The sequence below is a fragment of the Schistocerca serialis genome, chromosome 6, assembly GCF_023864345.2.
Source record: "Schistocerca serialis cubense isolate TAMUIC-IGC-003099 chromosome 6, iqSchSeri2.2, whole genome shotgun sequence".
NCBI classification, from domain to species: Eukaryota; Metazoa; Arthropoda; class Insecta; order Orthoptera; family Acrididae; genus Schistocerca; species Schistocerca serialis.
This window is the reverse complement of record NC_064643.1, coordinates 129,936,725-129,959,907: the sequence shown is the minus strand read 5'-3', so window position 1 is coordinate 129,959,907 and position 23,183 is coordinate 129,936,725. Positions and strand designations below refer to the sequence as shown.

The 23,183-nt window shown below is 42.1% G+C and overlaps 1 protein-coding gene across 1 annotated transcript in view; it reads left to right on the top strand.

Annotated features, from left to right (window-relative positions):
- Positions 1 to 23,183, top strand: part of LOC126484123 (venom dipeptidyl peptidase 4-like) — a 411,056-nt gene that overhangs the window by 345,784 nt on the left and 42,089 nt on the right. The window contains exons 12-13 of the mRNA XM_050107505.1: positions 5,976 to 6,156; positions 22,301 to 22,495. Coding sequence (XP_049963462.1) covers positions 5,976 to 6,156; positions 22,301 to 22,495 — 376 coding nt within the window. The remainder of the gene's footprint in view (positions 1 to 5,975; positions 6,157 to 22,300; positions 22,496 to 23,183) is intronic.

Sequence of the window (23,183 nt, the reverse complement as noted above, 5' to 3'; positions counted from 1 at the left end):
ACAAGTGTCAGCGAGCGAATCATTCGACGAAACACCATCGATATGGGCTTTAGGAGCCGAAGGCCAACTCGTATAGCCGGCCGCTGTGGGCGAGCGGTTCTAGGCGCTTCAGTCCGGAACCGTGTGACTGCTACGGTCGCAGGTTCGAAACCTGCCTCGGGCATGGATGTGTGTGATGTCTTTAGGTTGGTTAGGTTTAAGTAGTTCTAAGTTCTAGGGAACTGATGACGTTCGATGTTAAGTCCCATAGTGCTCAGAGCCATTTGAACCATTTGGTTCACAACCCACTCGCATACTCTTGATGACAGCACGACACAAAGATTTACGCCTCGCCTGGGCCCGTCAACACCGACACTGGGCTATTGATGACAGGAAACATGTTGCCTGGTCGGAGCAGTCTCGTTTCTAATTGTATCTAGTGAATGACGTGTACAGGTATGGAGACAACCTCATGAATCCATAGACCCTGCTGTCAGCAGGGGACTGTTCCAGTTGGTGGAGGCTCAGTAATGTTATGAGGCACGTGCAGTTGGAGTGTTATGTGACCCCTTATGCTTCTAGATACGACTCTTCCTGCCTGATCACCTGCATCATTCATGTATGTTGTGCACTTTGGCAATTCCAGCATGACAATGCGACACGTCGAACTTCCAGAATTGCTACAGAGTGGCTGCAGGAACATTCTTTTCCTTGGTGTAGCATATGTAATGGCCAGTAGTGTATTCACGACGCCCTCTGACCAGTGAAGTTCCCCCTTCGCTGGCCACCAAACTCCCCACACATGACCATTATTGATCATATCTGGGATGCCTAGCACCGTCTGTTCAGAAGAGATGTCCACCCCATCGGACTCTTAGGGATTTGTGGAGAGCCCTGCAGAATTCTTGGTGTCAGTTCCGTCCAGCACTAATTCAGACATTAGTCGAGACCTTGCCAGCTCTTGTTGTGGCACTTCTGCGTGATCGCGGGGGCCCTACACGATATTAGGCAGGTGTACCAGTTCCTTTGGTTCTTCAGCGTATATATATATATATATATATATATATATATATATATATATATATATTCACTTATGAAATTTGCTATTAATAACCCATCCCAGATCAAAAGCAATAGCAAAATGGTTCAAATGGCTCTGGGCACTATGGGACTTAACTTCTGAGGTCATCAGTCCCCTAGAACTTAGAACTACTTATACCTAACTAACCTAAGGACATCAAACATATCCATGCCCGATGTAGGATTCGAACCTGCGACTGTAGCCCCTAGAACCGCTCGGCCACCCCGGCTGGCAAAAGCAATAGCAATGTGCATAGCTACAACGCTAGGAGAAAGGCTGATCTTCACTACTTTGGGTTAACACTAACTTTGGCACAGAAAGGGGTGAATTATGCTGTTACAGAAATCTTTGGCGACTTACCAAACAGCATCAAACGTCTGACAGATAACCAACCAACGTTTAGAAACAAATTAAAAGAATATCTGAATGACAACTCCTTCTACTCAGTACATGAAGCTTTAGACGTAAATTAATGATCTTACAACTAAAATAATAAAGACCACTTGAAATATGATATGTAAGGAACCTTTTGTTAAGCCAATACGTTCCACGTCATTATAAAGTGTCGTCTTCATGATCTACGGAACAAGTGTTAATCTAATCTAATCTAAACCGAAGCAGACTGATCAGTATTTGCTTGCATGTAGCTGCCGCCACCCGGCCCAGCGCAGGGCCCGGGCCATAAGGCTGTCTACTGAACGGTAACACCCGAGAAAATTCTTATAGAAGAATGGCTACAATGACAAGCAAATTAAGAAGGCTTTGTGCGAAATGTACAGCCCAGAAACAACACCGGAAAAGGTTCGGAAGAATCTTCAAGAGACGAGCATATGATGTTAAAACAATCTTCCAATCACCAAAGAAGACTAATTGACTAGGCAATGGATCTAGCGGAGCTGCACATACGTTGGGTCAATAGCATTCAGTGCAAGAGTGGACTGTGGTACATCGGGTAGACAAAATGCTGCGTTCAACAGCTCTGCTTGGAGGAGGCCAGGTACATTCACCTGGGCCATAAAGACAAATCGGCGGTTTCTGAACACCGCTTGGAAGGAAGAAGGAAGATTAACGTCTCGTCGACATCAAAGTCTCTAGAGATGGCAGCTTCAAGGAAAGCCATATGTTTGATTTTAAATAGAATCCATGGTCAGTGGATTTTCGGACACCATAAAAAAGGGAGCCATCGAAATTAGGACTGATGATAGCCTCGTAAACAGTGATGGTGGCTACGTACCAAGTTCTGCTTGGGACACGTCACCAGCCACTATTCGCACTCCCAGCAGAGAGACATCCGTACGGCATGCTAGGTGGCGTCCGAATGATCATGGCGGGACTCGAGCACGGTCCCTCCCGCCAACACAACCCCCCCCCCCCCCCCCACCACTCACCCTTTCGCATGGGGAGCGGACGTCGGTACAGAGCAGCCCTTATAAAAGGAAAACCAAGACCCTGTCTCGGCACATGGCCAAAATTTGTGACACTCGCCGAAACGTCGCGCCTTTTCGACAAACTCACTTCACTGGAAATCCAAGCATTTTACCTTGATCTACAATTAATTTTAATACAATGTGTGCAAGTCAGCGCCAGAAACGGCTGGCAATTGGCAGTTCTTCTTGTCGACAGTGGCAGTGATGGTAGAAACCTTGCCCTCGTCACTTAGTGAAAACAAGAGCAAAATCACACTGGTCACTTTGTCACTTTCTATGTGGGGGCTGTTGAAGCAAGTAGTGCTAGAAAAAATTTGTTTCTAATCTATGATGGGGAGTCTTCTAATTCGTAAAAGACAATCTAATGCTTAAGTTAGCAACGCAAAATTTTATTGGATTTTACCTTCACATTCTATGCGAACGTCCAATAATCTGTAAAAAAAGTTGAGTACATACGCGGAATAGGGGCCCTGCAGATCATCGATATTGGGGGTACTTTATGACTTCAGACCTTTCACTACCTTTTTTCCAGAGTGAAAGTTACCTTGTTTTTTGGAGTGAAAGATACTGGTTTGTTGTTACTTTAATTAGACTCATAATGAGAAGTAACATTATGAAAAAAAATGTTCCCCTGTTTAGTTTTCCAATGTGAGCACGGATGGGACATACCAGATAGTTATTAAGTATCTCCAAGGTTTGAGAAGAGGACTGGCCAAAAGATAAAAGACAAAGAAAAACGACTGACTTTAGTGGATAGAGCATGGTTCTAAGTTTTTAATTCAAATTACTGTTCCTGAATGTGGGAACTATTTGTGACGCACCAAAGGTCAATATGTGCGTGCACTTGTTTGACATGATTCGTCCGGGAGGATGCAACAGCAGTCCGATTTTCAGTTATATTTACTGGGCTGCCTGTCTACATGACGCGAACTGATTCGATACAACAATATGGGGCGGAACGGAGCGGATCAAAGGGTTAACAATGAAACTTCAAGAGTGTGCAGCCTACGGGTGCAAGCAGTAATAATAGGAATTCTACAAACCATTAAAGGCTTCCATTTATCGGTAGGACATGAGCACATAGCAATAACATGCAGCAAATTCTCACTTATTCTCCACAAACCAGGGCTGATTCGAGAACAATTTTTCACACAAGCGACTTACAATTTGGATCCCCCCTTCCCCCTCGCCCTTCCTGCCCTTCTTCCTCCTACGCTTTCATGTGTGTCAGTTTTCGCTACTAATTGTGATGCAAACATTGTACAATTTTTGCTCTTCAGCATCTCTGACGCCCCTCTCAGCTTGGCGCCCCAAACGACGGTTTGTGTGCTTAAACCGGCCCTACTGATAAACTGTCTCGGGCCACTATACACAGAGGTGACAAAAGTCATGGGATACCTCCAAATATCGTGTCGGACCTCCTTAAGTGGCAACTCGACATTGTATGGACTCTCATTCTAAGTCTTCTTTAGAATCATTGAGCCATGCTGCCTCAGTAGTCGTTCACAAATGCACAAGTGTTAACGGTGCTGGATTTTGTGCACGGACTGATCTCTTGATTAAGTTCCATAAATGTTCGATGAGATTCATGTCGGGCGATCTAGGTGGCCAAATCATTCGCTCGAATTGTCCAGAATGTTCATCAAATCAATCACGTACAACTGTGGCCTGGTGATATGGCGCATTGTTATCCATAAAAATTCCGTCGTTGTTTAGGAACTTGAAGTCCACGAATGGGTGAAAATGGTCTCCAAGTAGCGGAAAATAACCATTTACACATTCAACGATCCATGAAAACACAGCCCACACCACGATGAAGCCACCATCCACTTGCACAGGGCCTCGTTGAAAACTTGGGTCCACGGCTTCATGGGATCTGCGTCACACTCAAACCCTACCATAAGCAATAATATTATCTTGTAACTCTTCCATTTGGTCCGTGTTTGCATAGAAAAACAGAGAGAGAACTGACCAAGGACACAGAACAGAAAGCGCACACACACGCAAAAGAACCACTTCCTCATCACACACAGAGACGTAAATAATGAAGAGAAGTCTTCGTAATTCGCGTTACAGTTTTTCATAGCCTTTCTCGCCACTTGCGATACGCATCTCGCGACACACGTGAACAGCAAGATGGCGTAATATTCTGGATCAGAAACAAAGTGCAAAAGTTTTGTTTTTTTGTGTAAAAAGCAGCCACACGAACGTGAGTACACGAATAGCTAAGCAACAGCTAAATACACACAAAAATAACTGGTTACCACAACACTACCACAACCCCAAGTATATACTGCTGACATACGAAGTTCACCTTTGAGTATTTGTTTACTAACAGCCGTTCACATGGTTGCAGATGACATGATGTTCGCTAAGTAAAAAGACGGCAACAGAAAAAAGAGCACAGAAAATATGTCACAAACAGCGCCAATAATTGCTTAAAACACGCTGTAGCATACAATAAATAAAGTAGTATGAAAATATCAATATAAAACTATATTTCAAAAGACGATTTGTAAAATGTAATAATGTCTTACTGTGTTTGTACAACCATACCATTTTCTGCATGTTTTAGATTTAAAAAACCCCACTGATGATGGTGATATTTGTCGCCGAAACTAGTTTGAGATAATAAAGAAATAAACGAATAACAAGGTGTTTTGCATCAAGGCGGACTCAATTTCTGATATTACTGTCCCGACTGATGATGGTGATATTTGTCGCCGAAACTAGTTTGGGATAATAAAGAAATAAACGAATAACAAGGTGTTTTGCATCAAGGTGGACTCAATTTCTGATATTACTGTCGTACCATAAGCTTTTACCATCTGAACTCGGGACCCAACTGATCAGGCCATGGTTTACCAGTCGTCTAGGGTCCAACCGATATGGTCAGAGCGTAGAAGATGTACTGCAGGCGATGTCGTGCTGTTTGCAGATGCACTAGTGTTGATCATCTGCTGCCATAGGCCACTAATGCCAGATTTTGCCGCACTGACCTAATGGACACGTTCATCGTATGTTCCATGTTGATTTCTGTGTTGTTTTACGTATTGTTTCTTGTCTGTCAGCACTGACAACTCCACCCAAACGCTGCTGCTCTCGGTCGTTAAGTGAAGGCCGTCAGCCACTGTGTTGTCACTGATGAGAGGTAACACGTGAAATATGATGTTATCTACATACTTCGGTCACTGTGGACTTTGGAATATCGAATTCCTAACGATAGCTCCAGCTACCATTCCGCATTCAAAGACTGTTAATTACCTTCATGCGGCCCCAGTCACATCGGAAATGTTTTCAGATGAACCACTTGAGTAGGAATGACAGCTCAGTCAATGCACTGACCTTTTGTATCCTGTGTTCGTGATACTACCCCCATCTGTGTATGTACATATCACTATCCCATGACTTTCGCCACCTCTGTCTATGTACCAATGGTAGTCCAAGGGTTACAGTATCCTGACACGGAGTTCTTGCTTGTGTGGCAGGCGACGTGCTGCAGTGGGTGGACAACGAGGATCTGTGGACGCAGCTGCTGAGGAAGCAGCAGCCGCGCCAGCTGGACGACTGGGTGGAGGTGGGGGGTGGGCTGCGCGCGCAGGTGCGGCTCTGGCTGCCGCCGGGGCTCGATCCCCGCACCTCTGAGAAGAGGCCCGCCATCGTCTACGTGTGAGTACACTGCTATGTTCAAAGCTGTGCTGTCCTGCTGCAACACAAAAACGTTCAAAATCCTAGCAATAGAGCGCTTGATGATTCTGGAAAACTGCGGTAAGCGTGAAACAAAGACGACTCGAAGGTATTTCGACTTCTTCGGAGACATGGAAAAATGGAATAACTGTGTAAATGATAATGTTTTCGCCGTTTGACACTTCTTACTTCCTTCTAGATGCAGTACTGAAATTTAATTATGTGGCTTTGGTCAAATGATCGTGCAATTAGCATATTTCAGAAATAGTGAAACGTCCCCTTAGAGAAATTTATACATGACTGTGCTTAAACTGACACACAATATTTTGTTAGCGCAACGCAATCTGACTTTCAAAATTCCCTACAAAAGAATGGCCCTGACTAACATTAAACTATACCTTTCACAAATCACTTACCTCACAAAAATCTTCGCTGCTCAAGCTACTGCAATACAGCGAGCGCCACTACTGCCAGCTAAATAAAAGATTCAAACTATGGAAGGCACTAACTACTGATAGGGATAGTTAGCAAATGAAAGATATTAATAGAGAACAAACAATGTATTTACCTTGATATCATCATATATAAATATAGCAGTTCATGACAAATTTCAAAACTCCGCCATCTCTCTCCCCACATCCACCACTGCTGGCGGCTCACCTCCAACTGCGCAACGCTACGCGCTGTTCACATCCAGCTGCCTAACACTACAATGGCGAGTATTACAACAATGCAAAGCAGCCACAGACTGCACACAGCGCAGCCAGTGATTTTCATACAGAGGTGGCGTTACCGATAAAAAAACCTAAACAGCCTACTTACATAGCCCCCATGCTCCCCACAAAAAATTTTACAAATTGGATTGGGCAGTGGCCAATACAGATTTGAAAAAAATTTTTTCATAATTACAATAACAAAGAAATCAAATGCACACACTTATTGATACAAAGTTGGTCAAAAGCTCAAATTTTCTCACAGTCCATAAAGACAGTCCTGATCGTTCATCACGGTAAAATAGTAGTGTTTTTCTCAAAGTCTGAGCAGTAGAAGAAAATGCACACGGAAGTAGTGGATTTCCATGCAATCTTGAAGAAGTAGTGTTGTCCTTCCAACGGAACGACAGTGCTGACTCTTGACATGCAGACAGGTAATGGGCCACAACAGAGCAAACCCACAGCAGAGTCAATCGAAGTTTTGAAGAGTATTGGTAGGTAGGTCATCACAGAGTAGACCCACTGTAGTCCTGGTAGAGATTGGTGGGCCACCAGAGGTGCAGACCCACTGCAGTCCTTGTAGAAATAATGGTATTGATGGATCATCAAAGATGTAGACCCACTGTAGTCCTTGTAGAGATAATGGTACTGGTGGGTCATCAAAGATGCAGATCCACTGTAGTCCTTGTAGAGACGCCAGCAGCCATCTGTTGCGACTGTGCAGGTGCACAATCACCATCGAAGAGTCTTGCGGACAATATAGCAAGTCCATAACCACCACTTGTGCACTCACAAAGTGTTTGGAATTGTCCTTAGAACCAGCAATGCTGTTTTCCAGTCCCTTGCTGAATCATTAACACACGTGCAAACACTATCAGTCCCTACTTCTCACATATTGTCCATATACTATGACCAACAGAAACGTGTGCAGTGAAATGTAACTGACAAGTTACTTAATTTGATGACATGGCGTTAATTACAATTTTATAACATAAGAATACAATTACAAAGGTACAAAATACAGATAACATTTGTAGTAAAACAGGCTTTACAAAAGAATAGAAATAGACATATACATCAGTGTTACAGGAATTATGACATAAGTAAATACATAAAGATCACAAGAACTTTTGAAACATCACCTTCACATGTGAGCAACAAACCAGAATAAATAATGTCTAAGCATATTTACAAGGTAAATAGCATATTATTAATGCAAATTATATTTGAGGATAACAGAATTCCTCCTCATAGTGAATATAGCTTAGTACTAGAAAAATTCTACAACATAAGTCTTATCAGATAAACACATAAAGACAGGAAAAACACAAATACAGAAGGGTACACAAACATATAGAGGGATGACACAAAAGGAAAGGACAGGGTTTGTTTCACTGCAGTATTTTGCATGGAGATCTCCCTTTGTTCATCATTATTCCCAAAAGTACTATCTATACCTGCTTTCTGTACTTTTTCGTTTAACTTCTCAATACATTTCTTCCAATTCATCGCAACTCATTCTCTTATATAGTCTACCCCCTCTTAAGCTAACTTAAATCTACTGAGCTCAGATGCTAAACTAAGGGACGAGGCAATGCAGCAGCACATAAAACAATTAATATAAACAGCAATGAAAAAAAAAATGGAAAATCGCAAAGCAAGCTACAGTAAATCTAAATTACCAAGCAATTCAACATTACAACTAATATGAGGCAATGCGCACCGAACAAAAAAAATAAATCTGGCTTAGCAGATTAACACAAATTGAAATTCAGTAGCACTATGCCTGGCAACCAACAACAGAAAATGAAATAACTTATACCTAAACATGACAAAGCTCAAGCAGAAAAAATAGTACACTAAAGATAACAATGCAGATAAGGGAAATGTATAATCACATCTTAATGTCTAAGTAATTAAAGTGGTGCACCACAAATTATTCTACAAAAGAAATTACCAAGTACTTGAAAAGAAAATTATAGATGCAGTTACTGTTAATAGTCCCTTCTTATTGTTCTCTCCATTCCAAGAGCTCCTTTTTCGAAGAATGTGGATCAGAAAATACTTATTTAATAAATCTGTTGACAGAAAGTGTTCACATTAGCAGATCCATTTAAGTTTATTTTATAAAACCAATGCTGCAACACAGCTGGAAACCAGATATTAAACAAAATGAGCAATCTCTTAACTACAAAGACAATAGATGTAAAATGTTTCTAATCATTTCATTAGGCATTTTAGTAAATATCATAAATTACGAGCTCCACAGTATGATTTCAACAAGGAAATGTCAATAGCGAGGACAGTGGCCTCCCCTTTCTTTTATTCTACCTGTGCTTCTGATGAGGCACTCACTAATGACTTGTTCTCCCGGCGTCTGACACAGCTGCGTGCCCACGACGCATTACGTGCAGGTGGTCACTTAACTTTCTTATGGAAATATTTATGACAGCAGTTTCCGCTACTGTGACAGTCTCATATACAAAATTTCACGGGTCGAGAATTTGCGTTGCAAATGTGTAGAAACAAAACCCTATAAATATAAGTGTCCAAATAAAATATTCGTCAGCATTGTGATACAGTCACGCATTTACGCACATTTCATAACTCTTAAAGTACACTTCTTGGTTTCCAACATACTTCTTATTTCTCGTATACGGTAGCATCATCTTATTGATCATAAACATATCTCAACAGCATAGTACACATCGTCGTCGTAATAATAACATCATACCACCTCAGTCAAATCTCAAAAAGGTCGTAGCTTTCTGCAATAATTCCAAATCATAAAAAATATTCTCTGCTCATTTAAATAGTGTCACCTACCTCAAACGTACTTTAAAAATCATGATCTCATACCAAATACATCATTCAAAGCTCTCATAGTATCACAATGATTTCGAAAAAATATGAACAGTTTACAAAGTACAGACAAAATACAGTTTCATAAGTGTGAAGTTACCCAACTGTGTATTGCGTAAACATGTGTCACTGATGTAGTAAAAAAATGTTTATCTCTCAGTTAAATGATCAGATAGCTGTGTAATTTGTGTGTTAGAGAAATATGGTACCAATGTGTAAAGTTGTATAAGCAAATACCATATTAGCTAGGGTTCCTTGTGGTTGCCACACACATGGTACACAAAGGAAGCGTGTACCCCCCTGAGGATTAATGTAATTATACCCTCAGGTGTTACAGATTACTGCAATGGAATGAAATGTATCACAGAAAACTTTCTTTGTAATTCAAAAATCTTTAAAAATAAATGTTTTAAGTACAAAATTAATCACTCAAATACGTGTACTGTAGCGCTAAATGTGCGTCTTGTTGCAACATAATCTGTGTGGAAGTGTCGTAGTTATCGTCCTCCGAAAGCTAAGTTCTGCTGAAGTCAATGTACTTACCTCATAATACACAAAAGTGAAATGCTTTGCGTATAAATGTCTTAGTTATTACGCTTATTGCCGTGATGAGGAAAGTACTGTGCTGTAACGTATTGTTGTGCTACGGAAAAGGCAGTCTCATTGTAGCTATACCACAAAAGTTAGTACTAAAACCTGTTTTACTATCCAGAATAAAACAGAAAACTGTGCAGATATAAAACAGAAACACTGCAAAAGCAACATTGTAAATTGTCACTCATTAGTAGCGTCGTGATAAAATCGTGTAGCTGTCACATAAACTAATCACTGTCATATCTGGTATCTCACAGAAAGTACTTTAAATCCAGAATGTATTTTCAAGTAAACCAAAATGTTGCATTAAAATCTCATTAGCAGTACTGGTAAATGTTCTAAGTATGTGAGCCTTATAGACGTTACGTAAATGTGCAACTAACAAGCAAGAATGTACACACACAATAACACTGTGTCATCTGTTCACAATAACAATGTATTCGTAATTTCTGTTTAAATAAGTTCTCTTGGTTCATGACTGGATATTTAACTTCAAACATTGTTGCATGTTAACAGATTCTAAGTCTGACAAAGCATACTAGCAATGTAAAGTGAAAAGTTTTATGGCAAAGACAAAGTTAAAAAGCAGATTATCTTTCAATAAACGGTTTTACATGTGAAATGTGGTGTAAACCTTTACTCTTCCTAGTACGCAAAGGTTCAACTTGAACGGAATTATCAAGCGGTATACGTCGCTGAGGAATGCTAAAATTTTTCTCAAGGTTAGCGTCTATGTTATTTTTCTCTGAGCCAGCCGGCGCACGCGGCTGCCTGCTGTGCGAGTCATTGTCTGTCTCTTTGTTGGCGCGCGCCGTTATTGGGATTAGGAGACCTAACTTCTACAAATTCACTTTGACGGGAAGGCCCTGCCCTGTTTGAAGCTCGCCAGTTCTGATGGAATTCAGGTCTGTCGTTTTGTCGGTAGTTTACACAGTTTCTTTCTTGTCGGCCACGTGGTGGAGAATTTCTCCCTGAATCGTAACTGCGTGCTGAACTGTTGCGTCTGAAATTATTCTGCCTCCCTTGACAATAATAGTTCTGGTTACCATATTGTCTATTTCTATGGTTATCTCTGTCATATTCATTTCTACGGAAATGTGATCTTTCTCTGTAACTATTATTCTGCCAGCGGTTGTCATAAGGGTGGTGTCTGTTTTGGTCACGATTTGTGTTGTGAGAATAGCCTTGTCGTGTCCAGTTATTACTTCTGTCGTCACGGAATTGTGACGGATGTGACCTGTAGTGATTGTTTTCCTGTTTTCGCATCCCGCGACTGTCTGTGTCAATTTCTAATTCTTGTAAGAGTCCTTGAAAAGCTTCAATGTCGTCTTTGCAACGCCCTGCCAAAATAATGTGTCGTAAATGTTCAGGCAATTTGATTAAGCAAATGCGGATGAGTTCTGAGGGGCTGTATGGGTTTGACAGGTACTGATTCTTGTGCAACATGTCTTCAAAATATTTCATAAGACTGGAAAATTCAGATTGTTCGAAACGTTTCATCATTATGATGCTATGTTTTACTCGGTCTTGTGTGGCTTGAGACCAATATGCTGAGAGGAAGGCATGGTAAAACTCTCCTTCACTGTGGCAATCGTGAATTACCGATCGCATTCTTACAGCTGGTTCATTCTCCAAGTAGCCACACATAAATTCTAATCTGTGTTCTAACGACCAGTTGGGAGGAAAACAATGCGAGAATTGATGGAGCCATGCTTGTGGATGAATGTCGTTGCCAGAATTCTTAAATGTTTTGAATTTAAGTGTTGTAATGAACAGCTTATAGTCAAAATCATCATGTCGGCGAGTCGCATATCGGTCATTGTTAGGTCGTGTCGGCTGTTCAATCTCAAAATTCGGTGCACATTGCCAATTTCTTTCATAATTTCCGAAATGCGCTGTGTTATTATTTTGTGGCTGTTCCGTATTTCTATGTCCCTCTTCCCGTATTGGAGCGCGAGTGGCCTCTGAAATACGTAATTCTTGTACTACTTGTGCCAACTGATCTTGCACTTCCCGGATTTCTCTTTTGTGCTGTGTATTGATTTGATTTTGATTTTGTTTGAATTTTCTAATTTCTACATACTCTTCAGTGTCAGTGAAGGCTACAGGTCTTGTGTCATTCAGATCATCATCATACCTTTGTAGATAAGTTAGTGACCTGATCCGAAAGTTCGGCTACTTTCTCCGATAGTGAACACATTTCCTCAGTGTGTTTTTCTGAACCAAGTTTCAGAGTGTCCATTTGTGTTGAAATCGAATCTACTGTGTCCTTTAAGTTATCCTGAGTTTTTGCAAGTTGCGTAACCGAATCGGTAGATGCAACTGAGTCAATTTTAGCCCACAAGGTCTCATGATTTTCATGAACAATGGCTTGCAGTTCTTTTATGGCTGCTTCGTGATTCTTTAATGCATTTTCATGCCGCGAAAAAATAGGTTGAAAATGCTCACAAATTTGTGTTTTTACGTCATTACAGACTTTTTGACATTTCGATTCAATGTTATGTAACTCAGTAGTTAAATCTTCACGTGTTTGTTCAAGTGTGGTGTCTAACTTTTGAAGATTTTGTTCCATTGTGTCTAACTTTTGAAGCTTTTGCTGTGTTTGTCCCATTTGCTGTATTAATTGTAATAACAATGCACTGGTGTCTGGAACATGTTCCTCAGTGCTTTTCGGCAGTGAATTTGCACCGGAAACATTCACATTTTGACAAGCAGAAAATGTGTCTTGACTTATTTGAGAAAACGGTGAGGATCCGAAACCTGAATCTACAGTATTTGCGAGATTGTTTCCTGTCATTTCGGATTCCTGAGGCGAGCTGTTGCCGACCGATCGATCGATAATGCTTCCCTGTTCTCTAATTGTTTCACTGTCTACACCATTGTTTGCCGCCCGCTCCATTTCCCTATGCACAATTACCAAATTACTACTTTGAACATTAGTTAATTCATTACTCTGCGGCGCTAACACACTGCTTTCGTCTTCACTGTCATTTCTCAATTTACTTTGGAGCCTAGTATTACGTTTTTCACACGCCATTATTGTCACAATATTTCACGATAACACAGAAAAGCACAATTTGAAGAGCAAAAATAAGAGAACACATTAACATAACACTGAAAATAATATCTAGTTAATTGCAGCTGCGAAATACTTGGTGCAAATCTACATGCATGCCACAACTGTTTTACTGTACAACAATGAAAGACTGCAACTACAAAGGAGATTTTCTCTACAATTACGCGCTAGCAATAAACAAAAGCTACACTAATTACACAAACTACAAGAAAAAAAAAATCAGAAGATTCCAGTGAGGTATCCTCGGCTAAGGGTCGACATATGAAACGTACCCTTTGGACAATTATACATGACTGTGCTTAAACTGACACACAATATTTTGTTAGCGCAACGCAATCTGACTTTCAAAATTCCCTACAAAAGAATGGCCCTGACTAACATTAAACTATACCTTTCACAAATCACTTACCTCACAAAAATCTTCGCTGCTCAAGCTACTGCAATACAGCGAGCGCCACTACTGCCAGCTAAATAAAAGATTCAAACTATGGAAGGCACTAACTACTGATAGGGATAGTTAGCAAATGAAAGATATTAATAGAGAACAAACAATGTATTTACCTTGATATCATCATATATAAATATAGCAGTTCATGACAAATTTCAAAACTCCGCCATCTCTCTCCCCACATCCACCACTGCTGGCGGCTCACCTCCAACTGCGCAACGCTACGCGCTGTTCACATCCAGCTGCCTAACACTACAATGGCGAGTATTACAACAATGCAAAGCAGCCACAGACTGCACACAGCACAGCCAGTGATTTTCATACAGAGGTGGCGTTACCAATAAAAAAAACCTAAACAGCCTACTTACAATAGTACATGAGTAAAAAACAAAAATTTATACATGAGAGTCGTACTGAGTATACTGATATGCAACATACCATCATTGTCCTTTAGAAATTAGTTAAATTGGATGTTGTAGTAGATGTCAAGAACATCACCTCACTGTTTTGACTGTACAGGGATCGTGATGTTGATACCATTTTACTGCTCCAGCTACGTATGGGTAGCAGTATGCCTCAACTACTGGACGACATGTCTGGCGTAGTAGTAATTTCTTTACTTACTTTTTCCCGCATTTACCTTCACGCCCTCGCAGATTGTTTAAGAAGTCGGAAGCAGCTCGTGCTAGTCTTATTGTTTAGAGGGTATTGGCCGTTGAGAATCTCGAATAACGTAGTACAGATATTAAAGATTCATAAACCATTTGTAATATGTACACAAGAAAGAACCATGTCGCCACTTTAACTAACTGTTAACTGGCCCATTTTTATATATTTATGAAATTATTACTATTTTCTGCAAGCCAGGAATTATTTGAGAAAAATTGCTTTGCTTATATGTACAGAAAAAGGGGAAAAATACTTTAAGCTTCCCACCGACGAGCTCAAATAGTATGACCAGACACCGTAACGTAGGGGAGTAAAGATTTATAAGTTGACAGCGAATAATTCGAAATGTATTCCGAAAAGGGAAAAAAGTTCTCTGTTGTGAAAGGCTTCTTGGAATAATTAATTACCGTTGCTGGACCAGTGTCATGGAGCTGAGTGGTGGGTACAAAACGAAATGTGCTTTTGAGTGTGTCCTCCACCCTTTTCTTTGTCTTTATATTATAGTTCTGTTTTGTCTTCGGAGAACATTATTGGCAGAAGTTACCAGGAAAAAATGGTTCAAATAGTTCCGAGCACTATGGGACTTAACTTCTGAGGTCATCAGTCCCCTAGAACTTAGAACTACTTAAACCTTACTAATCTAAGGACATCACACACATCCATGCCCGAGGCAGGATTCGAACCTGCGGCCGTAGCGGTCGCGCGGTTCCAGACTGAAGCGCCTAGAACCGCTCGGCCACTTCGGCCGGCCAGTTACCAGAAACCAGCTGGTGACAGTGTAGTGACCGTTTGTAGTGCTCGTTTTCTAATCTAGTCGCCGTATCTGAGAGTCTTTCGAAAGTAGATGACTTTATTAGTGGTAGTGGAATAGTGAAGATTTTAACCCTGTCTCGCAGTTCAAAGTGCGGTCTAGTGACCTTTATTGAAACTGATTTCATAATGTAGTCGTGCTGAGGACTAATCTGGGTTCACCAGCAAATGTTCCCGAGTATACTTGTGGAGCAATGCTTGGCGTGACTTTTCTGGCGGTCCCCACACCGCAAAGCCTGCGTACATTCTGGCAGCAACAGCAGCGCGGCGCCATGCAAGTTTCGAGGATGAGACAGAAGGACCGTTTCAAAAACGGGCAAAAATTTCCTTCGTGGAATAAGCACTTCCATTCGTTTGGTCCTTCCACTTCTTCTGTTTCTTTTATTATTTCATCATTTTCTTAGCCCATAATGGAAAAAGTACTCTCGTGTATATAATTTATAAATATTTCGTACAAATTGGCTGAACTATGATGAATGTGACAACGGTGCCATTGTCACCTACGAGTGAATGGCAGAACTTTTAGGAATCATCCATACATATTATAACTTAAAGTCCTCCTCCGCATTTTTATGTCTGTATGTGGATAATGACTTCAGGAATTACTGTAGGGATTTTAATACTCTTTTCCCTAACAGGTAGGTTAGCAGGGATAGGAGACAGACCCAAAGTCGCCCAAATGCAGCTTGAGGCCAGTGCGAGCTGCTGCTACCAGGAGCCGGCCGTAGTGGCCGAGCGGTTCTAGGCGCTACGGCTGGAACCGCGCGACCGCTACGGTCGCAAGTTTGAATCCTGCCTCGGGCATGGATGTGTGTGATGTTTTTAGGTTAGTTAGGTTTAAGTAGTTCTAAGTTCTAGGGGACTGATGACCTCAGCAGTTAAGTCCCATAGTGCTCAGAGCCATTTTGCTGTTACCAGGAGGCCAGCGCGAGGTAATGCCGACTTCCTAAACAATCTGCGATGCAGGAGGTATCAGATATTAAGCTGATAAGAATAGCTACAAGCTAATTTTTGTCGGCCCATATGAATTGTAGTTGACGACGTCTGGATTACAAATTTGAAGCTACTTAATTTGTTTGCTAGGTGATCAGTGTGTGTGTGTGTGTGTGTGTGTGTGTGTGTGTGTGTGTGTGTTAGCTGAAATTTTTGTGTAAATTCAGTTATAATACAACATCTTATTCTAGCCTAATTTTGATTGTAAGGTTTTCAACTGAATTACTGATCATCCACTCAGAAGTTTTCTCTTCATTCTCTTTTTCAACTACCACAGAAGCATCTGGCTAAAAAAACTAATAGGGGATCTATTTTGTCTGAAATCATCCATATTGAGCAGAAATAGGATTGAGCCTAGTATGGAGCCATGTGGGACACCCTGGGATGTGGTTTTCTAGAACAATTACTTGCCCGTGTTAAAGTGTTCCTGTAGAGTATTCTCTGTTTTCTGTTCGATTAATAGGATTTAATTCATTATAGAACATTGCCACTATTTCCGAACTTCAAATGGTTTAAATGGCTCTGAGCACTATGGGACTTAACATCTGAGGTCATCAGTCCCCTAGAATTTAGAACTACTTAAACCTAACGAACCTAAGGACATCACACACATCCATGCCCGAGGCAGGATTCGAACCTGCGACCGTAGCAGTTGCGCGGTTCCGGACTCCAGCGCCTAGAACCGCTCGGCTACCGCGGCCGGCATTTCCGAACTGGTCAAGACTGTAAGCAGGCAAGGCGTAGTTCACAGTATCGAAAAGAAGGGACAACTACAACCTTCGTGCTCTTTCCTGAATGCTGTGCTTATGTCCTCAACAAAGTTGTTTATCTCAGTTCCATTTTTCTGAAAAACAAACTGTTTGTTTAGACTAATGCCATGACTTCCAAGACAATTTTCGATTCGAGTATTAGAAAATTGCTCAAAAGTGTTGATATTTCGAACCTCAATTAAGAGTTTATATGTTTAAGCCATGTTACATATAGTTGCATACTTCAGCATTCTGCGGTTTGTAATAGAACGAACACATGTCTAAGAAGATAAAAAGGTCCTAATACCAGGTGCCGTGGGTATCTAAAGCATGGTGTGAATGAAAGTTCAGAATTGGAAGGTATCCTCCCCTCACGTAAATAGTGGCCGAACGTTTATGATAGACTCGCTCTTCGTGGGAGACCAACGGACTGCCGCCCACATGATGGACACCGACAGGCTGGTGGCAACAGAAACCGCTACTCGACCGTGATGAGTGATTCACCGGCCAGCAGGTCTTACACGCTTAAATAACACCAGTTTCCACCACGAATCCCAGCACTGCATATAACTTGTCTCTGTCTTGATTGTTAAGAAAGTATTACCTCAGTTCAAAGCAAACAGGTAAAGATACACTGAACCGACAAAGAAACTAGTATAGGCAAGCGTTTTCAAATACAGAGATATGCAAACAGGCAGAATACGGCGCTGCAGTCGGCAACGGCTATATAGGACAAGTGTCTGGCGCAGTTGTTAGATCGGTTACTGCTGCTACAATGACTGGTTATCAAGATTCAAGGGAGTTTGAACGTGGTGCTACAGTCGGCGCACGAGCGATGGCACACAGCATCTCCAGCGATGAAATGGTGATTATCCCGCACGACCATTTCACGAGTGTACCGCGTACATCAGGAATCAGGTAAAACATCAAATCTCCGACATTGCTGCGGCCGGAAAATGATTATGCAAGGACGGGACCAACGACGACTGAAGAGAATCGTTAAACGTGAAGTGCAACCCTTCCGCAAATTGCTGCAGATTTCAATGCTGGATCATCAACAAGTGTCAGCTTGCGAACCATTCAACGAAGTATCATCAATATGGGCTTTCGGAACCGAAGGCCAACTCATGTACCCTTGATGACTGCACGACACAAGACTTTACGCCTGGGCCCGTGAACACCGACACTGGACTGTTGATGACTGGAAACATGTTGCCTGGTCGGACGAGTCTCGTATCAAATTGTATCGAGCGGGTGGACGTGTACGGGTATGGAGACAACCTCATGAATCCATGGACACTGCATGTCAGCGGGGGACTGTTCAAGCTGGTGGAGGCTCTGTAATGGTGTGGGGCGTGTGCAGTTGCAGTGACTGGGACCCCTGATACGTCTAGATACGACTCTGACACGTGACACGTACGTAAGTAATCTGTCTGATCACCTGCATCCATTCATATCCACTGCGCATTCCGACGGACTTGGGCAATTCCATGAGGTCAATGCTACACCGCACACTCCCAGAATTGCTACAGAGTGTCTCCGGGAACACTCTTCTGAGTTTAAACACTTGCGCTAGCCGCCAAACACCCCCCCCCCCCCCCTCCAGACGTGAACATTATTGAGCATATCCGGGATGTCTTGCAACGTGCTCTTCAGAAGAGATCTCATGTGGGAAGACAATCTTTATTTTCCAAACCCCTGCAGTAAATTATAAATACGAGGGCCGTTCAGAAAGTAACCTCCGGTTGATTTAAAAAAATACACCAAGTTAAATAAAAATATTTTAATACATACATCTTACAACTACATCTTTGCACTATTTTTCTACATAGTCTCCATAGCGATTGAGGCACTTATCGTATCTCTTCACAAGCTTTGAAATTCCTTCTGCATAAAAATCACCCGCTTGTGCCTGGAGCCAGCCTGTGACCGCATCTTTGAGCTCTTCGTCGTCATCAAACCGCTGTGACCCGAGCCATTTCTTCAAATGCATGAAGAGGTGATAATCACTTGGCGCCAGGTCTGGGCTGTAAGGTGGATGGTTGATAACGTCCCACTTGAAGGACACAAGAAGGGCCGTTGTTCTGCGAGCAGAGTGAGGACGGGCGTTATCGTGCAAAAAAACGATACCGGAAGTCAGCATACCACGGCGTTTGTTCTGTATAGCCCGTCGTAACGTTTTTATTGTTTCACAGTACACGTCTTGATTAATGGTCGTACCACGTTCCATGAATTCAACCAACAACACCCCTTTGGCATCCCAAAACACCGTTGCCATCAGTTTTCTGGCAGAAAAATCTTGCGAGGCTTTTCTTGGTTTGGTAGGCGAATTTGAATGTGCCCACATCTTTGATTGTTCTTTTGTCTCAGGGTTCACGTACTTAATCCAGGTTTCGTCACCGGTCACGATTCTGTATAACAATGGTTCTCCTTCGTCCTCATAACGTGACAGAAAGTCTAATGCAGAGGCCATTCTTTGAGTTTTGTGGTGGTCAGTAAGAATTTTGGGCACCCATCGTGCACAGAACTTACGGTAACCCAATCTTGCTGTCACTATCTCGTACAAGAGAGTCTTAGAAATCTGTGGAAAACCAGTAGACAACTCCGACATTGAGAAACGTCGATTTTCACGAACTTTTACATCAACTGTCTGAACGAGTTCGTCAGTCACCAATGATGGTCTACCACTCCTCTCTTCATCATGAACGTTTTCTCGTCCACTTTTAAATAAACGTACCCATTCACGGACAACTCCTTCACTCATAACTCTTGGTCCGTACACGGCACAAAGCTCACGATGAATAGCTGCTGCAGAATATCCTTTGGCTGTAAAAAACCTTATGACAGCACGCACTTCACATTTGGCGGGGTTTTCTATTGCAGCACACATTTCAAACTGCCACAAAAACTAAACTAGCGCAGGTACGACATTCACTCGACCACGGCTTGATGCCGACTGACCTGTTGAGTGCGTGAACGCACAGATGGCGTCGCTACTCCCCCCACAACCCGCACTGTGATCAATCGGAGGTTACTTTCTGAACCGCCCTCGTAGCATTGAGAGCAAAAATTAATGTGGAAAGAAGTACTGTCCTCCGACTGGCTGTCAAAAATATTCATTGTGTGAGCTCACTGGGAGGCAAGACAGACTTGTTGACGAAGGCTCTTGGCTAGTAAGGGTAACACAGGTTTTACTCTGACAGATCATAGGACTGGTCAGATGTGCTGAATCGTTTATCTTACTACAGCTGCGTTGGTTTTCTCAGTTAGTAAACAAGTCGAGACATGAGGTTTTAGAGTATATCAAGTAGATTAGGATAGGAACCGTGTCTCAGCGAAGTCATTTGACGAAATATGTTTTAGATTGACGTATTGGCTGCGGCGCCACCAGCAATGGAAAAGTGAACGCTTAACAATTCCAACCACTCGTGCTGGTGAAATTTCAGAAAAATTGTTAAGCAAACGCGGACAAAGATGCCGACACAGAAATCAAAAGGTGATATCCAACAAGTGCCAGCGAAGGCCTTAACAATGTAGTATTTTATGTTGACTGAGATAACTTTAATAAAAACTTATTAACTTTGCATTCTGTATTCCAGGTTGGGATGGCAGTGGTGTCATAGACATTTCACTGGTCCCCGCTGATGGTGTTAGATTAGGTTGGTGCATACGTTCGTAGTGTGTTTGTCTTCCATGATTGTATACCGTTACCTAAGCATTTGTTTACCGATTGTGATTTTTGATTTGTAGTTTACTGTTGCTTTTTCAGTTTACATATTATCATTTTGCCATTTGGAAATAGTGAGTGGAGCTACGGACACTAGAAAATGGAGTTCGAACTGGAGAAACCGAACACTTCCGACATATTCTTCTGTTTGAAGTCTGTAGAGTGGTGACAGCAGTGGCGGCAGCTAAAAGATTTGCGTCGTGTATTGAGATAATGCCATTCATTGTGCGGAATATGGCAGGAACATGGTTTTCTCGTTTTAGGAAGGACCACTTTGGCATTAGTGTATCCATGTTCAGGAAAATCTTCGGGGTTTGATGAAGATCGTCATCAGTTAACTCATGAGCAATACCGATTATTCCTATCCTGTATCGTTACTGACGACGAGAAATGCTGTCTTTATGGTTCAAATGGCTGTGAACACTATGGGACTGCTGAGGTCATCAGTCCCCTAGAACTTAGAACTACTTAAACCTAACTAACCTAAGGACATCACACACATCCATGCCCGAGGCAGGATTCGAGCCTGCGACCGTAGCAGCAGCGCGGTTCCGGACTGTAGCGCGTAGAACTGCTCGGCGACTCCGGCCGGCTGCTGTCTTTATGCTAACGTAAGAAAAAAAAAAGGCACACTTGAGCCGAAAGGAAGCAGTATCTCCCCATACAAAGACCTCGTGCATCCACAAAAGGTAATGTTATGCACCTGGTGGAATAGCCATGTTGTGGTGTGCTATGAATTGCTTTATCACTGTGTAACAATCACTGTTGACATTTACTGTCGACAGCTGGGACGTATAACAAACACAATCCAAGAAAAACGACAAAGAAGACTGCATAAAGTCAAGCTACTCCACGAAAACGCCTGCTCGCACTCTGGTATACTGACAAAAAACGCTATACGGGAGCTGGGTTGGGCTGTCATTCGGCACCCACCGTATTAACCTGATCTTGCGCCCTCAGATATTCACCTTTTCCACTATCTATCGAAAAGGTTCAATTAACTTCATTTCCGAATAAAAGTGTGATCCGAAAATGGTTCGACGAGTTCTTCGCCTCAAAACAACGTCATTTCTACTGTTGTGAAATCGAAAAGTTACCTCAGCGTTGGCACAGTGTTCTAAATGGTGAAGGAGAATATATTATTGATGACTGAAGTCTCTGTTACGTGTACCTGTTCTTTTTGTTAAACTTACGGATTAACGCTACTAACTTATGCACCAACCCAAATTGTACATACTTAACTATGTGAATCATTTCTGCGAGTGATTTTTCTGTGTGTTTTTATTGTATGTGGTTATTTTGGAGGGACATTTATTGTATGTACACATCAACGTTTCCCAGTGCTGTCTCTTAAAAGGAAATATTTGAGTTGCGAGTGACTTTTATGTATGTGATTCTGCAAGCTCAGTCACAATACGACACGCCATACTTTAATTTCGCGACTCGCTTTTACGTAATGTGAGACACAGAGGTGTTCCGTGGCAGGTACGCGGGCCCGGGTTCCCAGCAGGTGGACGACTCGTACACGGTGGACCTGAACAGCTACTTCACGACGTCGCGGCGCTACGTGTACATAGTGATCGACGGCCGCGGGTCCGGCGGCAGGGACAACAGGACGCTCTTCTCCGTGTACCGCCGGCTGGGCAGCGTCGAAGTCGAGGACCAGATCAACGTCACCAAGTAAGGCCAGCTGCCGCCGCCAGAACTACACGCTTTCCCAGGGCTTTTGTATGTGTTGTCCCATTTACTTCCAAGCCGACGTCAAAACATTGCAAACGAGTGAATTACGCATCTATGCACTAAAATAGTAATGCACAAAAACTGATTTGGTGCGTTAGTAGCAAGGACTGGGAACACACATTTCGCGGAACCAGTTTTTGTCGCTGCTTTAGCTATTTATCAATGGTTGCTGAGTGGCCCTTTTTTATCCCAGTCTTATGTTAGATAAGAAAGGGGACGAAGTCTGACTATAGCATAAAAGTAAGCTTAACTTATTTTCCTTGTTTTGGAAGGGTAAATCCTATGAATTCGTCATTGACACTGATCACTTTCGATTAATTCTATGTCACTCCGTAACTTGCTCATCTGGGGAGATAAATGTGTTCCAATATGTTAGTGGATAATATACCGTGTCTTTTATCTTATCATTATACATTTGCCCATGATTCGGAGACTATGTTCCTATAGCGAATCTCGACTGATTTCACCTTTAATTTCTGCAACGCAGCTTTGCTAATGCCAGTCGAATTATTATGTGATTCACTGTGTAAGAGAGAGAGGGAGAGAGAGAGAGAGAGAGAGAGAGAGAGAGAGAGAGAGAGGGAGAGTAGATCTTTTTTCATTGCCACCTCCTGGATCTAAAACCTCT